A 24199-nucleotide genomic window follows, 5' to 3' on the forward strand; every position below is an offset into this window, starting at 1 on the left:
GGAGAGAGAGAGAGAGATAAGGGAGAGAGAAATATATAAGGGGGAGGGAGTGAGAGAGAGAGAGAGAAGGGAGAGAGAGAGAGAGAGAGAGAGAGAGAGAAGGTGGAGAGAAAGATATAAGGGGGAGGGAGAGAGAGAGAGAGAGAGGGAGAGAGAAATATATAAGGGGGAGGGAGAGAGAGAGAGATAGATAAGGGAGAGAGAAAGATATAAGGGGGAGGGAGTGAGAGAGAGAGAGAGAGAGAGAGAGAGAGAGAGAGAGAGAGAGAGAGAGAGAGAGAGAGAGAGAGAGAGAAGGGGGAGAGAAAGATATAAGGGGGGAGAGAGAGAGAGAGAGAGAGCGAGAGAGAGAGAGAAGGGGGAGAGAAAGATATAAGGGGGAGGGAGAGAGAGAGAGAGGGAGAGAAGGGGGAGAGAAAGATATAAGGGGGAGGGAGAGAGAGAGAGAGAGAGAGAGAGAGAGAGAGAGAGAGAGAGAAGGGGGAGAGAAAGATATAAGGGGGGGAGAGAGAGAGAGAAAGAAGGGGGAGATAAATATATAAGGGGGAGGGAGAGAGAGAGAGAGAGAGAGAGAGAGAGAGAGAGAGAGGGGGAGAGAAAGAGATAAGGGGGAGGGAGAGCAATAAGGGGGAGGGAGAGATGGCAGAGATAGAGACAGGATAGCACACTGAACCAGGTGCTTTATAATCATTTGTCTCTAGTCAGAGGAGACACACACCGTCTGTAGTCCCTGTAACGTATGAGTGTGTGTTTGTCTCCCCTTCCATCCTCATGAAGATAAATGCTGTTTGTTTCACTGCATAAACATTGGATCAAATTGGCTGTGGGAACATTGGCAGTGTTCTGCCCTTGGAACATTGATTACCCAGCTTAAACAGAAAGGGCCCCAGCTGGAAGCTGCAGTATACTACAGCTACGCACTCACTTTCTCTCTCTGCAGCTCCACGCAAGGAAAGGCAGTCAGCTGGCCCATATCTCTTCATGCCTTACCTGCTGGGTCCACTCCCTGCTGAGTAGGTAGGATGAAGATGCCCCTAGAGCAGTGTTTCCCAAACTTGGTCCTGGGGACCTCAAGGGGACCGCACATTTCGTTTTTTTAACGCTAGCACTACACAGCTGATTCAAATAATCAAAGCTTAATGATGAGTTGATTATTTGAGTGCTATGGCAAAAACCAAAATGTGCACCTCTTGGGGTCTCCAGGACCGAGTTTGGGAAACACTGCTCTAGGGTATACTGATAGGGGAGGACGGCTCAAAATAATGACTGGAACGGAGCGAATGGAATGGTATCAAACACATGGAAACCATGGAAACCATGTATATGATTCCATTCAACTTATTCCGCTCCAGCCATTACCACGAGCCCGTCCTCCCCAATTAAGTTGCCACCAACCTCCTGTGCACTGATCCAATGTCAGTTTTGATGGTTAGGATTTGCTGAGCCTATAGATCTGTGCCTACAGGCAACTTCTTTCTGGAGACTGTTCTTGCAAACCATGTTTACGGTCCTTGCAAACCATGGTTAAAGTCCTTGCAAACCATGGTTAAAGTCCTTGCAAACCATGGTTAAAGTCCTTGCAAACCATGGTTACTGTCCTTGCAAACCATGGTTAAAGTCCTTGCAAACCATGGTTATTGTCCTTACAAACCATGGGTGCATCTCAATCTCAGTAGTCTAAAATCGGTCCCTCCAGGATTTCGCAGTGATTTTTTGTGATATTTGCCAGCAAAAATGCTTGATTTTGCTGAAGCAATTCTGACATTTTGCATGGCAATATGCGATGATTTTATCCAATTTGTTTGCGAATATGTGCTGATGAGAGAAAAATTTTGTTGACGTGTGGCTCGATTGAACCACAATATGCGGTAAATGTGCGGTGATTGGTTGAAATGGCCAAGATAGGTAACAGCGGTTAGGGCTAACTGGAGGGGGCTAGCAACTACGTACTCTGTACGCCATCGGCTTGGAACGCCTTACAACATACTTTTAAACTGGAAGAACTTGTCCCGATTGGTGTTTGTAAATCATTGATGAAGGATTTTGAGGCTGATTCCTTGACCTGTCAATGTTTTTAAATTGCTGTTTTATGATGTTGTTATGCTCCTGTGATTTCTATGGATGTTTACTAGATGACTTGTAGTTTTTCATGTTGTCTGTCTGTAATTGTGTAATGACTTGGTGCTGCCTATCTTGGCCAGGACGCTCTTGAAAAATAGATTTCAAATCTCAATTAGCCTTTCCTGGTTAAATGAAGGTTAAAAATAAACATCTGTGCAGATGAAGGAGTGGAAACGGGGAACGGAAAGCACCTCAGACTAAAGAGAAGAACCCTCTGCCTGGCTGGTAGCAACCTGTATCTTTATACCTGGCAGACGACCACAAAGACTGGTTTCCTCCCTCACCAGAAAATGAGCAGGTTTAAAGGTTGTGTTTGAGGATTTCATTCCCACCGGAGACTGAGGCAGAATATAAATGCACGTTTAGCCGTGGGGAGTCTGAGGCATAGGACACACACACACACACACACACACACACACACACACACACACACACACACACACACACACACACTGGAACAGCTGCCATTATGCCCATCTCTGTCTCCTGTTAACAACCTCCTCCCAGGATTCTAGCGGTACGCCATGTTAATGCCCCTTAGTGCTGTAGCGCAGGTGAAACAGTCAATGCCAAATATATTGAATTAGTTCTGCTCCAGTCATTATCACAACATGTGCCTGGCCTGTGTACCACAGCCACTGACCAGGAGAGGATAACTGTCCAATAAGAGACGTGCAGGAGCTATATTTGTGTCACTATAAAATATGAAGTTAAATTATTAAATGTGATGAAGTGAAATTAAAGAACAGGAGCGACCCAAATGTGTCCATTTTAGGAGTGTGTGTTTAGAGGGTAATTTAACAGGCTTTGATAAACAGGCCTTGTTTACTGTAGCTACTATAAATATTTTTTAAGTGGACTAAGGTAGCTGTAATCTTTTCTGTACTCTGCCCATTCTTTGTCCTCACCTGCACTTTAACCTAATCTTCAACCCTAACTGTAGGCCACACAACATCCTTTGTAGATTTCCTTGGATGATGACCTTTCACTTAACTGTGTCATAGGGCCTGCAAATGTCCCCAGTCATTCATACCAGGAGCTCACACCTCATGTGCCCTCCAAGTTTAAAATGCCACAATTGGTCTCTTTTCATAGGTCAATTATTATGAGATAGTGGCATTATTCAACTATTTATATGTAGATTATTTTTGTGAAATGCCGGAGCCGCAAGCAAATGCATGAACGAAATATAAACTCACTGCAGGTAAATTAGGATTTAGTGCTGTAATGAAACAAATCCAAGTAGGCCCCCTGGTGGCCATTTAACAAATGATCACATTATTACTCAAACAGTATCGGACTGGCCAATAACGTTTTAAATAATGCTACAATGTACATTGATTTCAAACTGGTTTGATAATATCAGTAAGTGATCAATATTATATGTTCCTCCCACTCTGAAAAAGTATTTAAAAGTCTTCAGATCACGACGTGTTGGTGTTTTCCAGCAGTCTGTCTGTCTCTCTGTAAATCTCCGAGGTGGATAAATTACCCCCCCCCCCCCCCCCCCTTTCCGCGACCGCCCCAGGAAGATATACGACACCTTCTAACCCAACACACGCCGCTTCTACCTTACGCCCCCCCCCCCTCTACCTCACCCAACCCACGCATGCAAGTTAGTGTCTTTTCCGTTTCATCAGTGCCAAAAAACTCTGTAGGTGGCTTTCTGTCTATTCCTCTTCCCCCTCCTCCACTCTGCTTGTTATAGATAATAGAAATAGCAGGATGGTTGACTCACAACAGCAGACTTCTCGGAGTACAGACGTTGTCAACAGATTTGTCTTCCTGGAAAAAGAGCAGCGCTTCACTTCAACTTGAGGGGAGTCTGGGAAACTTTGTGTGGCAGGCTCATCAAGATATTCAAACGTCAAAAACTTTATCCGGCTGGACAGCTGCGTCACATCCATGTTGTTGTTCAGTGACAGTGTATTGATGCCAAACGGTGAATAACAGACAGAAGTGACCTACATTTATACAGGAAAATATCTGTTTGATGTCAACCTAAAGCCATAAATACATTTGCATTCCACAGCCTCTAATGATTATATTCCTATTGTGTTCGTCAAAGATTCATCTAACAATATGACAGGAGAGCAGAGTGAATTGGAACAGCCAGGAGAGAGAACAAATGAACTCCTACACTCTACTCTTCATTAAAGTGTGATTTCACCTACATTTCAGATATAATACTGTCATTAAGGTGTCAAGTGATTAACCAACACATCTACCAACCTTGAGAGAGAGCCTAGTTTCCTATTGGCTGTGTCTTCCCACATTCTGATACATTTAGGCCAAATACAACAAGTAATAACAACATACATGAATGAAAGACATGAACCCCTGTAGCTGGTGAGGGTTTAGGGAGTGACACTTTAATGATGAAACACTTTCCTAGAGATGTCCTTTAGTTCACATTGACAGGATTATGTGCACAGTGCAGTGAATAGCATGTATATTCTGGTAACGTTTCATTTCAAGGTCTGTGTATAAACTGCTCATATTTACACATGTACAGTACCAGTCAAAAGTTTGGACACACCTACTCATTCCAGGGTTTTCTTTATTTGTACTATTTTCTACATTGTAGAATAATAGTGAAGAAATCAACACTATGAAATAACACGTATGGAATCATGTAGAAACCAAAACGGTGTTAATTCAAAATATTTTATATTTGAGATTCTTCAAAGTATCAATCAATCAAATGTATTTATAAAGCCCTTTTTACATCAGCAGATGTCACAAAGTGCAATACAGAAACCCAGCCTAAAACCCCAAACAGCAAGCAATGCAGATGTAGACGCACAGTGGCTAGGAAAAACTCCCTAGAAAGGCAGAAACCTAGGAAGAAACCAAGAGAGGAACCAGGCTCTGAGGGGTGGCCAGTCCCCTTCTGGCTGTGCTGGGTGGAGATTATAACAGTACATGGCCATTAAGGCCAGATTTTTATCCAAGATGTTCAAACGTTCATAGATGTCCAGCAGGGTCAAATAATAATCACAGTGGTTGTAGAGGTTGCAACAGATCAGTACATCAGGAGTAAATGTCACTTGGCTTTTCATAGCCGGGCATTTAGAGGTTGAAATAGCAGGTGCGGTAGAGAGAGAGAGTTGAAAACAGCAGGTCTGGGACAAGGTAGCACGTCCGGTGAACAGGTCAGGGTTCCATAGCCGCAGGCAGAAGAGTTTAAACTGGAGCAGCAGCACGAACAGGTGGACTGGGGACAGCAAGGAGTCATCAGGCCAGGTAGTCCTGAGGCATGGTCCTAGGGCTCAGGTCCTCTGGGATGGGAGGGAGAGAGGGAGAGAGAGAGAATTAGAGGGAGCATACTTAAATTCACACAGGACACCGGATAAGACAAGAGAATAACACCCTTTGCCTTGATGACAGCTTTGCACTCTCTTGGCATTCTCTCAACCAGCTTCATGAGGTAGTCACCTGGAATGCATTTCAATTAACAGGTGTGCCTTCTTAAAAGTTAATTTGTGGAATTTATTTCCTTCTTAATGCGTTTGAGCCAATCAGTTGTGTTGTGACAAGGTAGGGGTGGTATACAGAAGATAGCCCTATTTGGTAAAAGACCAAGTCCATATTATGGCAAAAAAAGCTCAAATAAGCAAAGAGAAATGACAGTCCATCATCACTTTAAGACATGAAGGTCAGTCAATCCAGAACATTTCAAGAACTTTGAAAGTTTCTTCAAGTGCAGTCGCAAGAACCATCAAGCGCTATGATGAAACTGGCTCTCATGAGGACCGCCACAGGAAAGGAAGACCCAGAGTTACCTCTGCTGCAGACGATAAGTTCATTAGAGTTACCAGCCTCAGATTGCAGCCCAAATAAATGCTTCACAGAGTTCAAGTAACAGACACATCTCAACATCAACTGTTCAGAGTAGAGTGTGTGAATCAGGCATTCATGGTCGAATTGCTGCTAAGAAACCACTACTAAAGGACACCAATAAGAAGAAGAGACTTGCTTGGGCCAAGAAACACGAGCAATGGATATTAGACTGGTGGAAATGTGTCCTTTGGTCTGGAGTCCAAATTGGAGATTTTTGTTTCCAACCACTGTGTCTTTGTGAGACGCGGTGTGGGTGAACAGATGATCTCCGCATGTGTATTTCCCACCGTAAAACATGGAGGAGGAGGTGTTATGGTGTGGGGGTGCTTTGCTGGTGACACTGTCTGTGATTTATTTAGAATTCAAGGCACACTTAACCACAGCGATACGCCATCCCATCTGGTTTGGGCTTAGTGGGACTATCATTTGTTTTTCAACAGGACAATGACCCAACACACCTCCAGGCTGTGTAAGGGCTATTTTACCAAGAAGGAGAGTGATGGAGTGCTGCATCAGATGACCTGGCCTCCACAATCCCCCGACCTCAACCAAATTGAGATGGTTTGGGATGAGTCGGACGGCAGAGTGAAGGAAAAGCAGCCAACAAGTGCTCAGCATATGTGGGAACTCCTTCAAGACTGTTGGAAAAGCATTCCAGGTGAAGCTGGTTGAGAGAATGCCAAGAGTGTAAAGCTGTCATCAAGGCAAAGGGTGGCTATTTAAAGAATCTCAAATCTCAAATATATTTTGATTTGTTTAACATTTTTTTGGTTACTACATGATTCCATATGTGTTATTTCATAGTTTTAATGTCTTCACTATTATTCTACAATGTAGAAAATAGTAAAAAATAAAGAAAACCCCTTGAATGAGTAGGTGTTCTAAAACTTTTGACCAGTAGTATATATATTACAAATATTATTCCACATTGGGTTATCATCACAAATTTATACAGTAACTCCTTACAGCAGCAATGATTCATATTAACCAATTAAGGTACAAAGCATGCAATAGTAGTACGAAAATAAACATCCATCTCTGTACATATGCAGATTGATGAGGGAACTACATTCCTCAGTATCTGTAAACATGCATTTACTATTCGAAAACAAAACTCAACAGAACGGCTGTTAGCTTCATAAATACATACAGCATGTATTTAACATCTTTCACAAACCCCAAATTCTAATTTTGTACATACCAGCAGCTACATCTAGTCTATGTTTAAAGTATGCCAAGAACCCTTTTAGTCCAGTTTAATAAATACAGAGCTGGTGTATCATGGGTTGGTCTCTATCTCTCCGACAGACTCAACAGCTGATTTTTGCAGTGTCCTTTGTGAGGGGTTTATGGGACTAATGTGTGTTTGTGTGCACAAGTCCTGCTCTGTCTAGCTAGCTTAGGGTGTGATAGGGTCTAACTAGTTAGGGAGTGTTAGGGTCTAACTAGTTAGGGTGTGTTAGGGTCTAACTAGTTAGGGTGTGTTAGGGTCTAACTAGTTAGGGTGTGTTAGGGTCTAACTAGTTAGGGTGTGTTAGGGTCTAACTAGTTAGGGTGTGTTAGGGTCTAGCTAGTTAGGGTGTGTTAGAGTCTAACTAGTTAGGGTGTGTTAGGGTCTAACTAGTTAGGGTGTGTTAGGGTCTAACTAGTTAGGGTGTGTTAGGGTCTAACTAGTTAGGGTGTGTTAGGGTCTAACTAGTTAGGGTGTGTTAGGGTCTAGCTAGTTAGGGTGTGTTAGAGTCTAACTAGTTAGGGTGTGTTAGGGTCTAACTAGTTAGGGTGTGTTAGGGTTAGCTAGTTAGGGTGTGTTAGGGTCTAGCTAGTTAGGGTGTGTTAGGGTCTAGCTAGTTAGGGTGTGTTAGAGTCTAACTAGTTAGGGTGTGTTAGGGTCTAACTAGTTAGGGTGTGTTAGGGTCTAACTAGTTAGGGTGTGTTAGGGTCTAACTAGTTAGGGTGTGTTAGGGTCTAACTAGTTAGGGTGTGTTAGGGTCTAGCTAGTTAGGGTGTGTTAGGGTCTAACTAGTTAGGGTGTGTTAGGGTCTAGCTAGTTAGGGTGTGTTAGGGTCTAGCTAGTTAGGGTGTGTTAGGGTCTAGCTAGTTAGGGTGTGTTAGGGTCTAACTAGTTAGGGTGTGTTAGGGTCTAACTAGTTAGGGTGTGTTAGGGTCTAACTAGTTAGGGTGTGTTAGGGTTAACTAGTTAGGGTGTGTTAGGGTCTAACTAGTTAGGGTGTGTTAGGGTCTAACTAGTTAGGGTGTGTTAGGGTCTAACTAGTTAGGGTGTGTTAGGGTCTAGCTAGTTAGGGTGTGTTAGGGTCTAGCTAGCTTAGGGTGTGATAGGGTCTAACTAGTTAGGGAGTGTTAGGGTCTAACTAGTTAGGGTGTGTTAGGGTTAACTAGTTAGGGTGTGTTAGGGTCTAACTAGTTAGGGTGTGTTAGGGTCTAACTAGTTAGGGTGTGTTAGGGTCTAGCTAGTTAGGGTGTGTTAGGGTCTAGCTAGTTAGGGTGTGTTAGGGTCTAGCTAGTTAGGGTGTGTTAGGGTCTAACTAGTTAGGGTGTGTTAGGGTCTAGCTAGTTAGGGTGTGTTAGAGTCTAGCTAGTTAGGGTGTGTTAGGGTCTAGCTAGTTAGGGTGTGTTAGGGTCTAACTAGTTAGGGTGTGTTAGGGTCTAACTAGTTAGGGTGTGTTAGGGTCTAACTAGTAAGGGTGTGTTAGGGTCTAACTAGTTAGAGTGTGTTAGGGTCTAGCTAGTTAGGGTGTGTTAGAGTCTAGCTAGTTAGGGTGTGTTAGGGTTAACTAGTTAGGGTGTGTTAGGGTCTAACTAGTTAGGGTGTGTTAGGGTCTAACTAGTTAGGGTGTGTTAGGGTCTAACTAGTTAGGGTGTGTTAGGGTCTAACTAGTTAGGGTGTGTTAGGGTCTAGCTAGTTAGGGTGTGTTAGAGTCTAACTAGTTAGGGTGTGTTAGGGTCTAACTAGTTAGGGTGTGTTAGGGTTAGCTAGTTAGGGTGTGTTAGGGTCTAGATAGTTAGGGTGTGTTAGGGTCTAGCTAGTTAGGGTGTGTTAGAGTCTAACTAGTTAGGGTGTGTTAGGGTCTAACTAGTTAGGGTGTGTTAGGGTCTAACTAGTTAGGGTGTGTTAGGGTCTAACTAGTTAGGGTGTGTTAGGGTCTAACTAGTTAGGGTGTGTTAGGGTCTAACTAGTTAGGGTGTGTTAGGGTCTAGCTAGTTAGGGTGTGTTAGGGTCTAACTAGTTAGGGTGTGTTAGGGTCTAGCTAGTTAGGGTGTGTTAGGGTCTAGCTAGTTAGGGTGTGTTAGGGTCTAGCTAGTTAGGGTGTGTTAGGGTCTAACTAGTTAGGGTGTGTTAGGGTCTAGCTAGTTAGGGTGTGTTAGGGTCTAGCTAGTTAGGGTGTGTTAGGGTCTAGCTAGTTAGGGTGTGTTAGGGTCTAGCTAGTTAGGGTGTGTTAGGGTCTAACTAGTTAGGGTGTGTTAGGGTCTAACTAGTTAGGGTGTGTTAGGGTCTAGCTAGTTAGGGTGTGTTAGGGTCTAGCTAGTTAGGGTGTGTTAGGGTCTAACTAGTTAGGGTGTGTTAGGGTTTAGCTAGTTAGGGTGTGTTAGAGTCTAGCTAGTTAGGGTGTGTTAGGGTCTAGCTAGTTAGGGTGTGTTAGGGTCTAACTAGTTAGGGTGTGTTAGGGTCTAACTAGTTAGGGTGTGTTAGGGTCTAGCTAGTTAGGGTGTGTTAGGGTCTAGCTAGTTATGGTGTGTTAGGGTCTAGCTAGTTAGGGTGTGTTAGGGTCTAGCTAGTTAGGGTGTGTTAGGGTCTAGCTAGTTAGGGTGTGTTAGGGTCTAACTAGTTAGGGTGTGTTAGGGTCTAGCTAGTTAGGGTGTGTTAGGGTCTAGCTAGTTAGGGTGTGTTAGGGTCTAGCTAGTTAGGGTGTGTTAGGGTCTAACTAGTTAGGGTGTGTTAGGGTCTAACTAGTTAGGGTGTGTTAGGGTCTAACTAGTTAGGGTGTGTTAGGGTCTAACTAGTTAGAGTGTGTTAGGGTCTAGCTAGTTAGGGTGTGTTAGAGTCTAGCTAGTTAGGGTGTGTTAGGGTGTGTTAGGGTCTAACTAGTTAGGGTGTGTTAGGGTCTAACTAGTTAGGGTGTGTTAGGGTCTAACTAGTTAGGGTGTGTTAGGGTCTAACTAGTTAGGGTGTGTTAGGGTCTAGCTAGTTAGGGTGTGTTAGAGTCTAACTAGTTAGGGTGTGTTAGGGTCTAACTAGTTAGGGTGTGTTAGGGTCTAGCTAGTTAGGGTGTGTTAGAGTCTAACTAGTTAGGGTGTGTTAGGGTCTAACTAGTTAGGGTGTGTTAGGGTCTAACTAGTTAGGGTGTGTTAGGGTCTAACTAGTTAGGGTGTGTTAGGGTCTAACTAGTTAGGGTGTGTCAGGGTCTAGCTAGTTAGGGTGTGTTAGGGTCTAGCTAGTTAGGGTGTGTTAGGGTCTAACTAGTTATGGTGTGTTAGGGTCTAACTAGTTAGGGTGTGTTAGGGTCTAACTAGTTAGGGTGTGTTAGGGTCTAACTAGTTAGGGTGTGTTAGGGTCTAACTAGTTAGGGTCTAACTAGTTAGGGTGTGTTAGGGTCTAGCCAGTTAGGGTGTGTAAGGCCTCTCCTCAGCTTTCCGGAGGTGTATTTACAGGGTGTCCACTGTGTTGACATCACAGTGCAGTTATCCACCTGCTATTTCCCTCCACCTCTCTGTAGAGGCCTTAGTTACAGCCAGCCAAAACAGCAATTATAAAACCACCTTTTCTTTCTATAGTACATGTAACAACACCCCAGGGGACACATACCTACAGCACCCATGAGAACACAGATGTCTGTTGTTCTCCCTGGCTGGGCCTCATGCCTGGTAGAGGGGCACCACCCTGTTGATGGCTTGCCGGCATATGGGGCAGGTGGGCTGGGGCAGGGCCTGGTAGCAGCTGTAGCAGCAACACACGTGTCCACAGTCCAGCAGCACACAGCTACGCGGCTGGGTCAGGCAGATCACACAGTCGTTCTCCAGGGGCGTCTCCTGCTCCCCAGACCCCTCTTGTGTAGCCTCAGCCGCAGACCCAGACCCTGTCTCCCCGGCGCTCAGTCTCTCAAACTCCCTCCTCAGCTGTTCCTGGTCCCAGCGGACCCTCAGGCTACGGTAATAGCGGTGGCCCACCCAGAGGAGGACGGCGGCCCCGGCCAGGGCGAACACAGAGGCCAGGACTTGCCAGACCACCGCCTGGCCCTCCTGCTCCAGCCGCAGAGTCTCAAAGTCTGCTGTGCTTAGGAAGTACACCGAGCCGTCGGTGGGCGGACGGAGCTTCATCACCCGGCCTGTGTCCAGGATGAGCTCGCCTACACCCGTCAGAGTAGCACCAACCTAGAAATACAGACAGACATAAACTGGTCAGGATTATTCATGCTCTTTCGAGCAACACACGCTCACTATTCAGGGGCAATAGTGGTGACCTCATCCTAAACACAATGGAACGTTTTGGGATCTTATTGTGGAATTTTAGGAATGAGTAAGAGGTAATATATCAGTGATATGGCTATGTTAAAAAATGATCAAACCAAACTAAATCTCACCTTGAGCATTTCCTCAGTCTCCAGCTGGCCTTTAGGCTTCTCTCCACTGAGGTACTGTCCGACGATGTCGGTGAAACCGTAGGTGGCCTGGTGGAACTTCTCATGGATGATGTCCATCTTCAGCTCCGAGGCCTCCAGGGGACACAGCACCCTCACGTTGGCCTGGTCCGACCCCACCAGGCTGAAGGGCACCGCATTCACCCTCTGGTGCAGCACACGCTCGCTGTCCATCCTACACAGGAAAGGGGGTGCACAGTGGGTAAGGTGTTTTGTGTGGTGATATGATAGGTTATAATTAGTGATGTATTACTGCTGAGACTAAAATGTCAGACGGTCCTAGTCATATTACAGTTTATAACAAAGTGGTGATACAGATTAAACTAGTCTTATACATTAGATTTGGAGTGTCAGTCAGGAGTGTTTCTACCAGGTGTGGGCCAGGTTGTTCCACACCAGCTTGTGTTCCCTCAGCATGAGTTTCTGCACTACCCCTACACTGCCTTCTTGGTACTGACTCCTTAGAGGCTCCCCCACAGGCTGCACTGCCCCTACACATATACACACACACACACACACACACACACACACACACACACACACACACACACACACACACACACACACACACACAAATGGATAGAGCCATTAATTACACCTAACTAAGTAGGTGAGCGAGAACAGGGTCCACTCAATATCATAATAATATGATCATAGTGATACATTCAGAAATGTTACCCATTCACACAGATAACTTTACCTTCGATGACAACATACTGCAGACACTTTCCCGGAATCACATTCAAAAGGTCTGCCAGTTTCCCATCCAAATTCATGTGGGGTGCCCCCTGAAACAACAAGCAAAAAGAAAAGCCTGTCATTCCTAAGAAAATTCACATGTCTCCAACAAATCATGGTTTTGCACTTTGTTTACAATGTGATTCAATCCGTATCGCGGAAGATCCGCGTTATAGCGCGATTAAAATGTAAAGGTCATTTCCGTTTGAGCTGACATATGCAGCGTGTAGGCTACCGTGAATGCAGTCTCCGCGAATGCTGAAACATTGCCTTTAAATTTAGATCGAGCTATTGCGCGGATCTTCAGCGATACGGATTGAATCTAGGCCTATGTCTGAAGGAACAGATGCAGGGCAGGCACGGCTACTAACATTGAGCTTGTCCACCGTTTTCCTCTTTTTCCTGTAGATGTAGTAGAAGAGGCCTGATATGGCCAAGCTGGTGCCTAGACACAGCCCCTCCACCATCCTCACTGGAAACTCCTCCATCCCCCCAACACACTCTCCACAGTGTCTCTTCTCACCTCCCTTGTAACAGGGCTACAGTACAGAAACAGATTGCCAAACATGTGATGTAATATGAAGGAGGTTCTTCAGCATGAAAGCATGATGCCCACGCATCCCTCTGACAAGCTGCAATTAAATCCGCAGCTGCAGAATTCTCTTTGAGATTTTCAGTGAAATGCTTGAAAATGTCTATAATTTTATGTATGACAGCAAAGTGGCACAAGACTGGTTGCTATTTCTGTTCAGCACTTTGACAGTAAACTGGATTAGGCTACTCAGAATACAAAGAGTCACACAACATTTTGGGTTATTCACATATGATTGGGTTATATAACCTAACTTACAATCTAAGAAAATAGATTTCAAATAATTCTAGTATTACACTAATTCAGTCAGATAATCATGACTATTTACATATTAACTGCCTTCACCCACAAGCACAACAAAGTTGCAAAGTTGTTTTATTTCATTGATGATTTACAATATGGGTAGGTGGCATTTTTTTAGCTACCTTTTTGATTCAAAAGGGGTACCTATACATCTCTCTTTCTAGATGTTTTATGTCATATGATGACAGTGCTTGGGTTCAAATACCAATTACTGACTAAGGTGATTAGCTAATACAATTATCGAGTTGAACATGTTATTTTGGGCCTAGCTAGCTAACTAGAACTACCAGTAGTTTAGATACATAGGAACCAGTAAAGCCAGTTCTAAGATGTAACGTTAGCCGACCCAGAACTACATTTAACGAAATATCTCGTTGAACATTGATAGCTAGCTACTTATAAATATTAAAAGTACAAATGAAAGTAATGGCTGGCTCACTGAGTGGCTAGAAATAAACATTACATTTGGTTAGCAAACGTTAGCTGGAAGTGGAAGACCTGCCATTGACCTCTAAAATATATTATTTGTTTAGTCATAAAGGTGGCCTATGTCAGCAAAAGTTTGACCATAACATGACAAGAGTATTTGTGCACTGTTCTGCTACAGTCATACGTCAAATTTGACTTAATCAATCAGTATTGTCCATTTTTACCTTTGAAAATGCTCAAGTTGTCATCCCCGGAAGAATGGCTATTTTTGTTTTGGTCACATGACATGTTCCACTTCCTTGAAGCCACCACGCATCTTCGGGTGAAGCTTTCCTGAATCATGTGACAGGGTACTAATAAGTCCTGTCACATATTGTCAGTTATAAACAAATATTTGGTACTGTCTTTGGTTGGGTTGTAGTGACACAAGTGTTGCGGGCGAAGTTTCGGCCTCTACACGTAGCTAGCTGCGCCGAAATGTCAGGAGGTGTGAAGAAAAAGTAGTCCCCTGGTCTACAGTCTCGAGTGTGAACGCCACTTCGTACACTATGGCAAGAGAAACATTTGGTCGTATTCAAGGCGGAGTACACAATACTGGTCGCCTCTGTTCTGTGGTTCTTGGAGATTGGAATAAACATATGGGTCATACAAAAAGTAGCATGTAAGTACAGTACTAGTAGCATGCTAGCAGTTTAGCCAGTTAGCTTGACCCTGCATTGCAATTAACATAGCTCGCTAGTAAGGCTGAACGATTTTGGAAAATAATCTAATTGCGATTTTTTGCCCCCAATATTGCGATTGCGATTTAATATGCGATTTAATTTATTTATCCTTTTTCCCCTACAAAACATAATGAATGATTTAAATATGACCAACACAATAGTATATACATTTAGTGTGAAATGTTCTTTCCCATAGGCTGGGTCTATTTGTTAGAATTAAATTCAAACATGTATGACTTGAAATAAATGACATTTTTATTGAACTGCTCATTACAGAAACATCTGTGGCTTTGCCACTGTGCATTTAAATAATTTAAACAAAGGCATGAACTTTGTAAACACTGTGTGCAAAAGGTACAGTCTTAAGAAAAAAATAATTTTAAATTGTATGTATCTTACTGCTCCCAAGTCAGTAACATTTCACACAACTGAAACAAGGAATTTGCTTTGAAAATATTTTGTAAAATCAAAGTAAATAAAGTTATAAATAAAAAATGAGAAATGCACTTTTAATTTAGACAAACTATTTTTTATAAACGATTTGAATATTATAATATAAAATAGATGAGCCTCACTTATCTCAAGTACACAACAATAACACACCACACAGACTAAAGTTCACTACGAGTATGGCACTGCCAGCCATACTTATCCAACAGTTCTGTTCTCAGTGGCTCACAGGTTTTTTGCTAAGAAAACCAGAATATTGACTTTTTCTGGCTTCAAGGCTGAGCGAGTGCAAGTCACAATATTCCCTCCTGTGCTAAAAAGACGCTCTGAGGGAGCGCTTGTAGCAGGTACACAAAGATACTTGCGTGCCATGGTGCACAACTGTGGGTAGCTGATCTTGTGCACCCTCCACCAAGCCAATGGATCATCTTCTCCATCAATGGTAGGAGTCATCAGGTAATTGTTTATCTCTGCCTCTGCGACATCTTCAAGATTTACAGGCAAAGAAGGAGAGGCTGAACTGGTCTTGAAAAAACTGCCAAGAGACCTCTTCGTCTTTTCCCCCAAGGACTGTGCACTTTGAGGCATCTGAACAGTTTCAGTACGAGACCTCTTCTCCTATTAGATGAAAACAACAGCCATTAGTTTTCCAGTTAGATTTTACAAAATTTTTGTTTTTGTGAAATACATAATTATTTACCCAATGATATGTACGTTGTGCCAAGTCTACTATCTCTGTCTTCAGACGAGTCTTGATAGCAGGGATGTTGTCTGTACTGATGTACTGTATTTTGAACCTAGGGTCCAGGAAACAGGCAACATCCAAAAGCTCCTGGATGTTTGGGTCTCCATATTTGTTATTGAGGTATGCTAGGACTTTGGTTTTTATTGATTTAGTCAGGTCAGTGTCCTCAGCATCTTCAGCCAGGACTGATGTGGCAAAAAGGTGGAGAACTGGCTTGAGGTAGGAGATGCTTACATACTCCTCTCCAGAAAGAGCATCAGTAAACTCCAGTAGAGGATGCAGTGCCTTGTGAATCGACTCCAACACGTCAATATCCTGCCAGGTTGGGATAAGGGAGCGTGCATATCGATCTCCAGACAATACCTGAGAAATGGCTTTGGCCTGTTCAAGCACTCTGGCAATCATCATTTCTTTAGAACCCCATCTTGTTGGGCACTCCGTTATGAGGTTGTGCTCAGGGAGTTTGAGCTCTCTCTGTGCCTCCGTCAGGGCTGCTTTCTTCTTCCAACTGTGGGAAAAGTGCCCCACCAGCTTCCTGCACAGTGCTGTTGCCCTTGACACTCTGTCATCTTTGAGTGCATTTTCTAAAATAAATAAAAAGTAGTGTATTACACACAATTTGAGTTTTGATACAAGGCTCTCACTATTACACACTCAAATTAGCTGTAATTCTGAAATACACACATCCACAACACATCCTCTCTCTCTCTCTCAATTCAAAGGGTCTTTATTTGCATGTCAATTCTCTCTCTCTTTCTCTCTCTCTCTCTCTCATAAACACTAAAAAAACATGTAAAAAACAAAAACAAGAAAAGAAAAAAAATGCAGGTGGGCATTCCACCACAGACAGACATATGATATAAGCAAGTAAAATGAATTTACATATTAGAAAAGGAGTGGAAGTATGAATTTATTTAATCCCATCCGATTTATATAATATCATTTATATATATTTGTATATTCAGCTTTACTAATCGACGCATCTCTCTCTCTCGCACTCGCGCACACACACACACACACACACACACACACACACACACACACACACACACACACACACACACACACACACACACACACACACACGATAACTTACCAATGGCAAGATGTAATCTGTGGCCAAAACATTGGAGCCTCGTCCATTCATTAAGCCGCGCAGCAAGCACCATATTCGACGCGTTGTCCGTCGTGATGCAGACGTGATTCTCCTCGTGGAGATCCCAGCTGACAAGCCCTTCTCTCAGGCCGGCTGCAATATTTTCCCCTGTGTGATCGTCTGGGAAGTAGGTAGTTTGTAGGCAGCGAGCTCGGAGGTTGAAATCTTCATCAATAAAATGGACTGTAAGACTCTGGTACGGCTCAGCTGTGCGGCTTGACCACATATCAGTAGTGCTAGCAAAAAACTCCACCGTTTTAAGTTCCGCGGCGACTTTCTCTTTGCACTTTTTGTACAGCTCCGGTATGGCAGTCTGACTGAAGTATGTGCGGGAGGGTATACTGTAACGTTTATCAAGCGTATGTATTAATGCCATGAACCCAGGCTTGGTCACCGTGCTGAGAGGCATCATATCTTTGGCTATGAACTCGGTTATTGTCCGAGTGATTTCTCCGTGCCGTTTTGAATTACGTTCATACGGAGTGACACTTTCGAACATTTCTGTCAGTGATCCCTGTCTTGAGGTATTTGGCTTGTCTCGCGCACTGATGCTCGGCATTTTGGTCATACAACTGTCATGCATTGATTTGTGGTATTTTTTTAAGTGCTGAAACAGGTTTGTAGTGTTACCCCGTGAAGTAGCAATCGGAGCACGGCATGCTCTGCACAACACCTGACGCTGCTCAGCATCTTCTTTTTTAAAACCAAAATAGTTCCACACCACCGACGTGCTGTTCCTCTTCGATATTAAAGTATCAGCTGTGTCAGTTTCTGACTGTTCCGTCGAGCAAGAGGCCATTGCGCTGGACAGCATGAAAAGTCGCGTCACGTGACCACCTCAAATCGCGCACGTTGCGATTAGAAAATCGCGTTCAGTCAAATCGCGATATTATCGCGAATGCAATTAATCGTTCAGCCCTACTCGCTAGCTAACAGCTAGTTTGCCATCAAGCCTCTGTAGTGCCACCTGTCAAAGTGAATTTACAGCCACAGCGTGATTACGTTCCCTTCCTTGTGATGATGTTGCCTAGTATGAATGAAATATGTTTTCAAAAATTGTGCCAAGTTCTGTTGCCAGCACAACAATGTGTAAGATACACAAAACCTGGAATTTCAAAGCAACGATGGTAGGTTGTTAATCTAGTCTACTGTACTTTTGACACAGTTCCTACAGTTTCCCTTTTCTTGTTTAGGATTTTTTTTCTTAGCAGTAGTTGCTTTTGATTGTTCCGTCACCTGATTCTTTAGGTACCTTCCACATCTTTTACCCAGTTTGTTGAATGCATATTTTAAGTTATTGCCAATGCCACCTGTCACTCATTGGCAGTGGCGGCTCCTGAAAAAATTCTCAGGAGGGGCAATTTTTCTGATGATTTAGGTGACCTACACACATTTAAAAAAAGATATGTCCAGCAACAACATGAAGACAGGGGCAGCATATAAGTCAATACCAGAAGCATTTATTGACTGATCTCAAAAGTGTTGGCTTACCAGGGTTGGTGGAGCCCTCAGTTTCATCTTTGCCTCGCAAAGCTAACTCAAACACTCCGCAAAACTTCACACACTGGATTAGCCGGCTGAGGATGTGGCGGTTCTTGCTAATGTCGTAGTAAATATATTTGTTATAGTGAATATGGAATATGATATGTTGAGTAAAATGTTGTGCTAAGATCTATTTAGGTCAGGAGCTGGTTATAAGTTCTGTTCCTATCCAATAACAATGGACAAAAGGGTCCTATCTTGTCAGCCTTGTCAGCAGGTGGCCAAGGACAACACCCACGCCATAGGCCTCTCAGTTCTTCCAACTCACGAGTTCTTGCTCTGAGGACACACACACACACAAACACACACACACACACATCATCACTGTTAAACACACACACACACACACACACACACAAAAATCCCCTCTCTTAGGCTGAACATTTGAAGACAGAGAACCCGACTCAGAGCCAATGCAACAGTGACAGTAGCCTGGAGGGGACCTCGCCCAACTCATCAGGACCAATCAGAAGATCAGAACTACTAGATTGAACCTACTTCATTTATTGCATAAAATGTCTGCACACAATGTTTCGGGGCTCTCTTCAGATAATAATAATAATAATAATAATAATATGCCATTTAGCAGACGCTTTTATCCAAAGCGACTTACAGTCATGCGTGCATACATTTTTGTGTATGGGTGGTCCCGGGAATCGAACCCACTACCTTGGCGTTACAAGCACCATGCTCTACCAGCTGAGCTACAGAAAGTGGATACTCATGGATGCGCATTGCAATTGTAAAATGTCAACACAATTGGAGACACCACGTCATTTTTGGAGACATGTTATTGACAGTAAACTATTGTAGATGCGACTGCTAACTAAATAAAACATTTTAGCTGGCTAGCTAATCATCTTAGCTAAATGTGGGGCAAACAATTCAGTTATTTACCGTTAATTTGAGGGATTGGGGTGAAAGAAATCGAGTTACATAGTGATACTTTACGATATACTGTATTGACAATATCGCAATATTTTAGCGCTAGTTGGCTGTACCTGCACCAAAACACCATTATTGTTCCTTCATAGCTTGTTCTCAATCTTTTCACATTGGGAGCCAATTTGTTTTCAGCACTTTTATTTCCATGACTGATCAAAACTCGTTCTCATGGCTTTCTGATCCCTCTGCAACAGACATATGGTGCGCAATAAAATCACAGTATCGAATCGCAATACGTATAGAATCATGAGACTCGCAATGCTGATGCATATATCTTATCGTGAGGTTCCTGGCAATTCCCAGCCCAAGTTCATTTGCCACAACAAATCTCTTCGCTAGCAAACGCGATGTCTTCTCCAAAACGGCAATGTGTCTCCAGCAATGTTTACTTTTTTGACGTTCTATGGCATCTCCACTTTCCAAGCATATATGACCACATGTAATATTTTGGTAAGTGATGCAAATAGTGAACTATGTAGGGCCAGGATGTAAAATATATGTAGCTGCAGCAATTTCTCTTATCTGATATGGTAAGTAATGGGGCTTGATTTATAGCTCCCTAAGAGTTTGACGAACGGGTCCGTGAACGCGATTGCAGATATCTTTACCTCTGAATAAACTGCCTTATATTATACAATTATCCACCTTGTCCAAAAGTCTCTACTTTTTCTCCGTTCTCCAGTAAACTTGTTTTATCAACAATAGTAAGGTTCAATGACACAGAAAGCAGTTCAATGTCGGGGTACAGAGTCGCTCTCTTACCAGGATCGCGGTCCGCTCTGACCAGGGTGAAGGTGACCGGCTCCACCTCTCTGTCCGGGACTCTGTCATCCAGTCAAGTCTCCCAGCTGTATTGGGATTACAGCTGCCTGCAGCGTTTTCATTATTTAGTCCGTTCGTAGCGGGTATGTACACGATCAACAAGATCAGTCCAAAACCGAAGATCAGTCCAAAGCAGAATGTTTGCAGAATGTTTGTAAACTAAGTCTACAAATTAAAAACATAAAATAACGCCACACTGCAGGTCGCAACATAGACGCTAATAGCCGCCATTGTCTTAGTTACGTTCAACGTTACGTCACGTATGACGAAAGCGCGTAAGTGCATGCACACAGACACCCATAGAGAATGTATTGAAAGCTTTGAAATGTGAAAAAAATAGATTTTACATGACAGGCTATGAGAGACTTCTGGGCGATTTTCAACCTGACTGAAATCGCCCAAAAACGGGCGGGGCCATTTGAAGCACGACTTTAGCCTGATTTGACATTTAGTGGCTGGCAGATCAGACGTGAACACTGATAACTGCTGTTGCCGTGATATAATTTTTTATAAATTTATTTAAAAAAATATATAATTTTTTTTTATTTTTTATTTTTTTATAATTGATTAGAAAAAAAATCCCTTCCTTTTCCCGTTTGGCAGTGCGTCGCCCATATCGCCCTATTGAACAAGCCGTCCCTGCTCATTGGTGAATGTCTTCTCGTGCAGACACAGAGATCGACTGGAAGGCGTATATGGATGAGGTAGAGGGAGTCATCAACGGTACCTACGACTACACCCAGCTCAAAGGAGGCACAGGCCCTCTGGTGTAAGTTACACTAACCTATTCGTGGTGGCACTTTATAAGTTAAGGAACCAGGTTCCAGTACCTGGATTGGCCACCCCAGGTCCTCATCACCGGACCCCATGACAATTATGTGTGTATGCCTGCAGTGTGACATATCTTGACGTGAACAAAATCACAGGCTTGAAACTGACTTCTGAAACTACCATTCCAGATACCCAGCAGGATTTGTGTACACCTTCACAGCGCTGTATTACATATTTTATTTTGTTGTCATTTAGCAGACGCTCTTATCCAGAGCGACTTACAGTTAGTGAGTGCATACATTTTCATACTGGCCCCCCGTGGGGATCAAACCCACAACCCTGGCGTTGCAAGCGCCATGCTCTACCAACTGAGCTACACATCACCAACTATCCGCCTGGCCCAGTAGCTGTTATCTGTTGTCTTCAGGATATACCACCGCACCAAGAAGGTCAGCTAGGTCTAAATACTTACCCAGAGAACAGTCTTTATCTACAGTTTGCTCTCTCAATATTAGAGTATCAAGTCCCAACTTAATTATGTTTCCTAAAAACAGTTTGAACTGGAATATTCCGTTTCCTATAACAATCTCTGCATAAGAAAATCCTGCACTGTAAAAGGCTATTCAGTTTGCTTTAAAAGCAGGCCTGCCTGCCTGTTTGTCTGCCCTCCTCTCCAGGGCCCACATTCACAAAACCATTTTCTTCAAAAATCATTACATCTTAAGATATTGTTGAGGAATTGCACTTACAAACTATCTTATGAACTTCTTATTTTTTTTCTTAAGAAGCTTCTTAAGTTTTTGCATAAGAAGTGTTTTGTGAATCTGGGCCCAGGTTCCTCCCCACATGTAGATCTGCTTAATATTGCAGATAGATTGTAACTTCCATCAATGTAATTGTCTGCATCACTTCCAATCCCCCATGTTTTACATACATACATACATACATGCATATACCCTTAAAAAATATATATATTCCCCTTTATTACTTTCCAACCCCGCCACCCTTTCCCTACTTGGAGTAAACTAGTGAAAAACAATGCTTAGGCCTCTACTTCCAGCTTATACTTACTATCTACATTTTATGGACACAGTCAATTTTACAATAATTATATTTTGTTTGTTTTTTCTCCTGAACTTCTTCGACTCTCAACCTCTCCGATCATTTTCATGATGTCCATCCGGTTTGCTTCTATATGCCATATATTTCTAACTGTGCTCTTTCACAAAAGCTCCCAACCTACAACCTATATACTTATTATGGACACAGTATGCTTACATTATTAGTTATCTTGTTATTATTTGTTGTTAGTTGTTATTAGTCCCATCCTTCAATTCCATTCAACACCTCCCATCTATCCCTTAACACCATCCATATAGGATTTCTATTTGCCATATATATTTCAACTGTACTGTGATGTCTTACAAAAGTTCTGAACCTTTCTATTCTCATTGTTTCTACAGATTGTGAATTGAAAATAAACATTTTTGCTAAAAGCATTATTATATTATTGATCGATTGACTATGACTTTTCAGATCACCCAGTAATGCTATCTGCAAGGTTAGCTCCAGGTAAATATTGCAATCCTTTAGCCATTCCTGAACCTGTGTCCAAAAACAAGCTACAAATGGACAGTACCAAAACAAATGATCTAATGATTCTGTCTCTTCGCAGCAAAATCTGCAGAGCTGGGAAGATTGTATCCCCCATATATAACATTCTATTGGTAGCAAGAATTTTATATAATAATTTAAATTGAAAGATTCTAAGTGTTGAATCCGGTATCGTTTTGCGTATCAGTTCATAAACACTATGCCATGGGATCGGTATGTCAAAAATCTCTTCCCAACTATTTTGCAATCTATATGGAACGGCTGTCAATCCTTTGGTCCTTAAATGTGTGCTGTGCCTCCTACTGGATCCACTCCATCTTCGTCCTGCGTCTTTTCAACGACCCTGTAGCCATGATGATGCTGTTTGGGGCTGTCAATCTGTTCCTGGACGGCCGCTGGACTCTGGGCTGTGGCCTCTACAGGCAAGTATGAACCCTGGTCCTGCACAACTGGAGCCTATCTCAGCTCAGTTCAACTCCGCCTCGATCAGTTTAGTTTGGTTCAGTTCAGTGTGGGCAAATATGGCTGCGTTTTATACAGGCAACCCAATTCTGATCTTTCTTTCACTAATTGGTTTTTTGACCAATCAGATCAGCTCTTTTGCCAACAATAGGGCAAAAGATCAGAATTGGGCTGCCTGTGTAAATGCAGCCTATGGGACGCTTTTCCTGAGTCGCTACTTCCATCTGGTGCTCCTGGCTGCCCTCCTGCTAGCCCTGCTATTGTTTGCCCTGCGTCGCTGGAAGAGGTGAGAGAGGTGGCTACTGGGGTTATCACTAGGACTTGAGATTTTCATGGTCAGGACGAAAGTTTTGGCCATAGTGCAGCCTAAATTGAACCACACAGCCTAAATGACAAGCACACCAATGCTGAGTCTGGCTATCTCTGCTTTTTATTGTTACCGGACTTTCTGATTAACTAAACCAACTAATTTCCCCTCAGGCCTGGAGAGAGCATCATGGAACTGCTGAAGGAGCCAGGCAAGCGAGTCATCCCTGCCCAGAAACTCACCTCAGATCATATCCTTTCCTCAGTCTGTGTCTCTGGAACCATGAGTAGAAACACTGTACCATTGTGGTGTTTTGTATATCTCTAACACTTATTAGGTCTGTCTCTATGGCCATAAAGTCCCAGTGTCTAGTATATCACTTAAGAGTACTATTGGTGGAAATGGGTTGAAGTGTTCCAAAAGACAATTATATTAGACCTTAACAGCCGATCACAATTGGTGCTGATCCTCTTCACGTCTAACTTCATCGGCATGTGCTTCAGCCGCTCGCTGCACTACCAGTTCTACGTACTTCCACACCCTACCTTTCCTTCTCTGGAGCGGAGGGGTCAAGAAGCTGGCTCACCTACTCAGGTAAGAGGGGATGGGACATACCTTTTGGCTGCAATGTGTAGAAATGGGCAGTGTCCTAACTTGCGATGTGCATTTTCAAAAATATTTTTATTGACATCCATGTAGAATTCAGGCCTATGTTGGGAGCAGAATTAGGAACTTAGGAACCATAAAATATGAGCCTTACGTTATGTCTAACATGGTCTTTCTGTGGACAGGGTTTTGATTCTAGGCCTGGTGGAGCTGTCTTGGAACACCTACCCCTCTACCACATACAGCTCAGCAGCCCTCCACGTGTGTCACCTCATCATAATACTCTCCCTGTGGTTCGCCCCCGCCCAGCCCCCAGCCCCGGCCCCCTAGGGGATCCTCCCGTCATGGGGGTCTGGTCGACCATCTCCACCCTGCTC

At 43.3% G+C, this 24199-nt stretch overlaps 2 protein-coding genes and 1 pseudogene across 3 annotated transcripts; 1 reads left to right on the top strand and 2 right to left on the bottom strand.

The window, feature by feature from the left end:
• Positions 1-4471: 4471 nt before the first annotated feature.
• Positions 4472-13975, bottom strand: LOC311116205 (mitochondrial ubiquitin ligase activator of nfkb 1-A-like). Its single transcript, XM_084191325.1, has 7 exons — positions 13905-13975; positions 12728-12895; positions 12319-12406; positions 11989-12109; positions 11562-11793; positions 10787-11352; positions 4472-5402 (listed from the first exon to the last, which is right to left on the bottom strand). Exons 2-6 carry the CDS (start codon positions 12842-12844, stop codon positions 10837-10839), a joined length of 1074 nt encoding a protein of 357 aa, XP_084047451.1. The 5' UTR covers positions 12845-12895; positions 13905-13975; the 3' UTR covers positions 4472-5402; positions 10787-10836.
• Positions 13976-14088: 113 nt separating this feature from the next.
• On the top strand, positions 14089-24152 carry LOC311116202 (dol-P-Man:Man(5)GlcNAc(2)-PP-Dol alpha-1,3-mannosyltransferase-like; annotated as a pseudogene). Its single transcript has 8 exons — positions 14089-14341; positions 20732-20833; positions 22635-22873; positions 22938-22956; positions 23099-23195; positions 23390-23502; positions 23653-23810; positions 24008-24152. The product of its transcript is annotated as a dol-P-Man:Man(5)GlcNAc(2)-PP-Dol alpha-1,3-mannosyltransferase-like (transcript).
• LOC311116204 (E3 SUMO-protein ligase ZBED1-like) lies at positions 14635-17263 on the bottom strand. Its single transcript, XM_084191324.1, has 3 exons — positions 16694-17263; positions 15553-16181; positions 14635-15470 (listed from the first exon to the last, which is right to left on the bottom strand). Exons 1-3 carry the CDS (start codon positions 17250-17252, stop codon positions 15078-15080), a joined length of 1581 nt encoding a protein of 526 aa, XP_084047450.1. The 5' UTR covers positions 17253-17263; the 3' UTR covers positions 14635-15077.
• Positions 24153-24199: the final 47 nt, after the last annotated feature.

The sequence above is a fragment of the Coregonus lavaretus genome, assembly GCF_964263955.1.
Source record: "Coregonus lavaretus genome assembly, contig: HAP1_SCAFFOLD_2037, whole genome shotgun sequence".
Classification (NCBI taxonomy): domain Eukaryota; kingdom Metazoa; phylum Chordata; class Actinopteri; order Salmoniformes; family Salmonidae; genus Coregonus; species Coregonus lavaretus.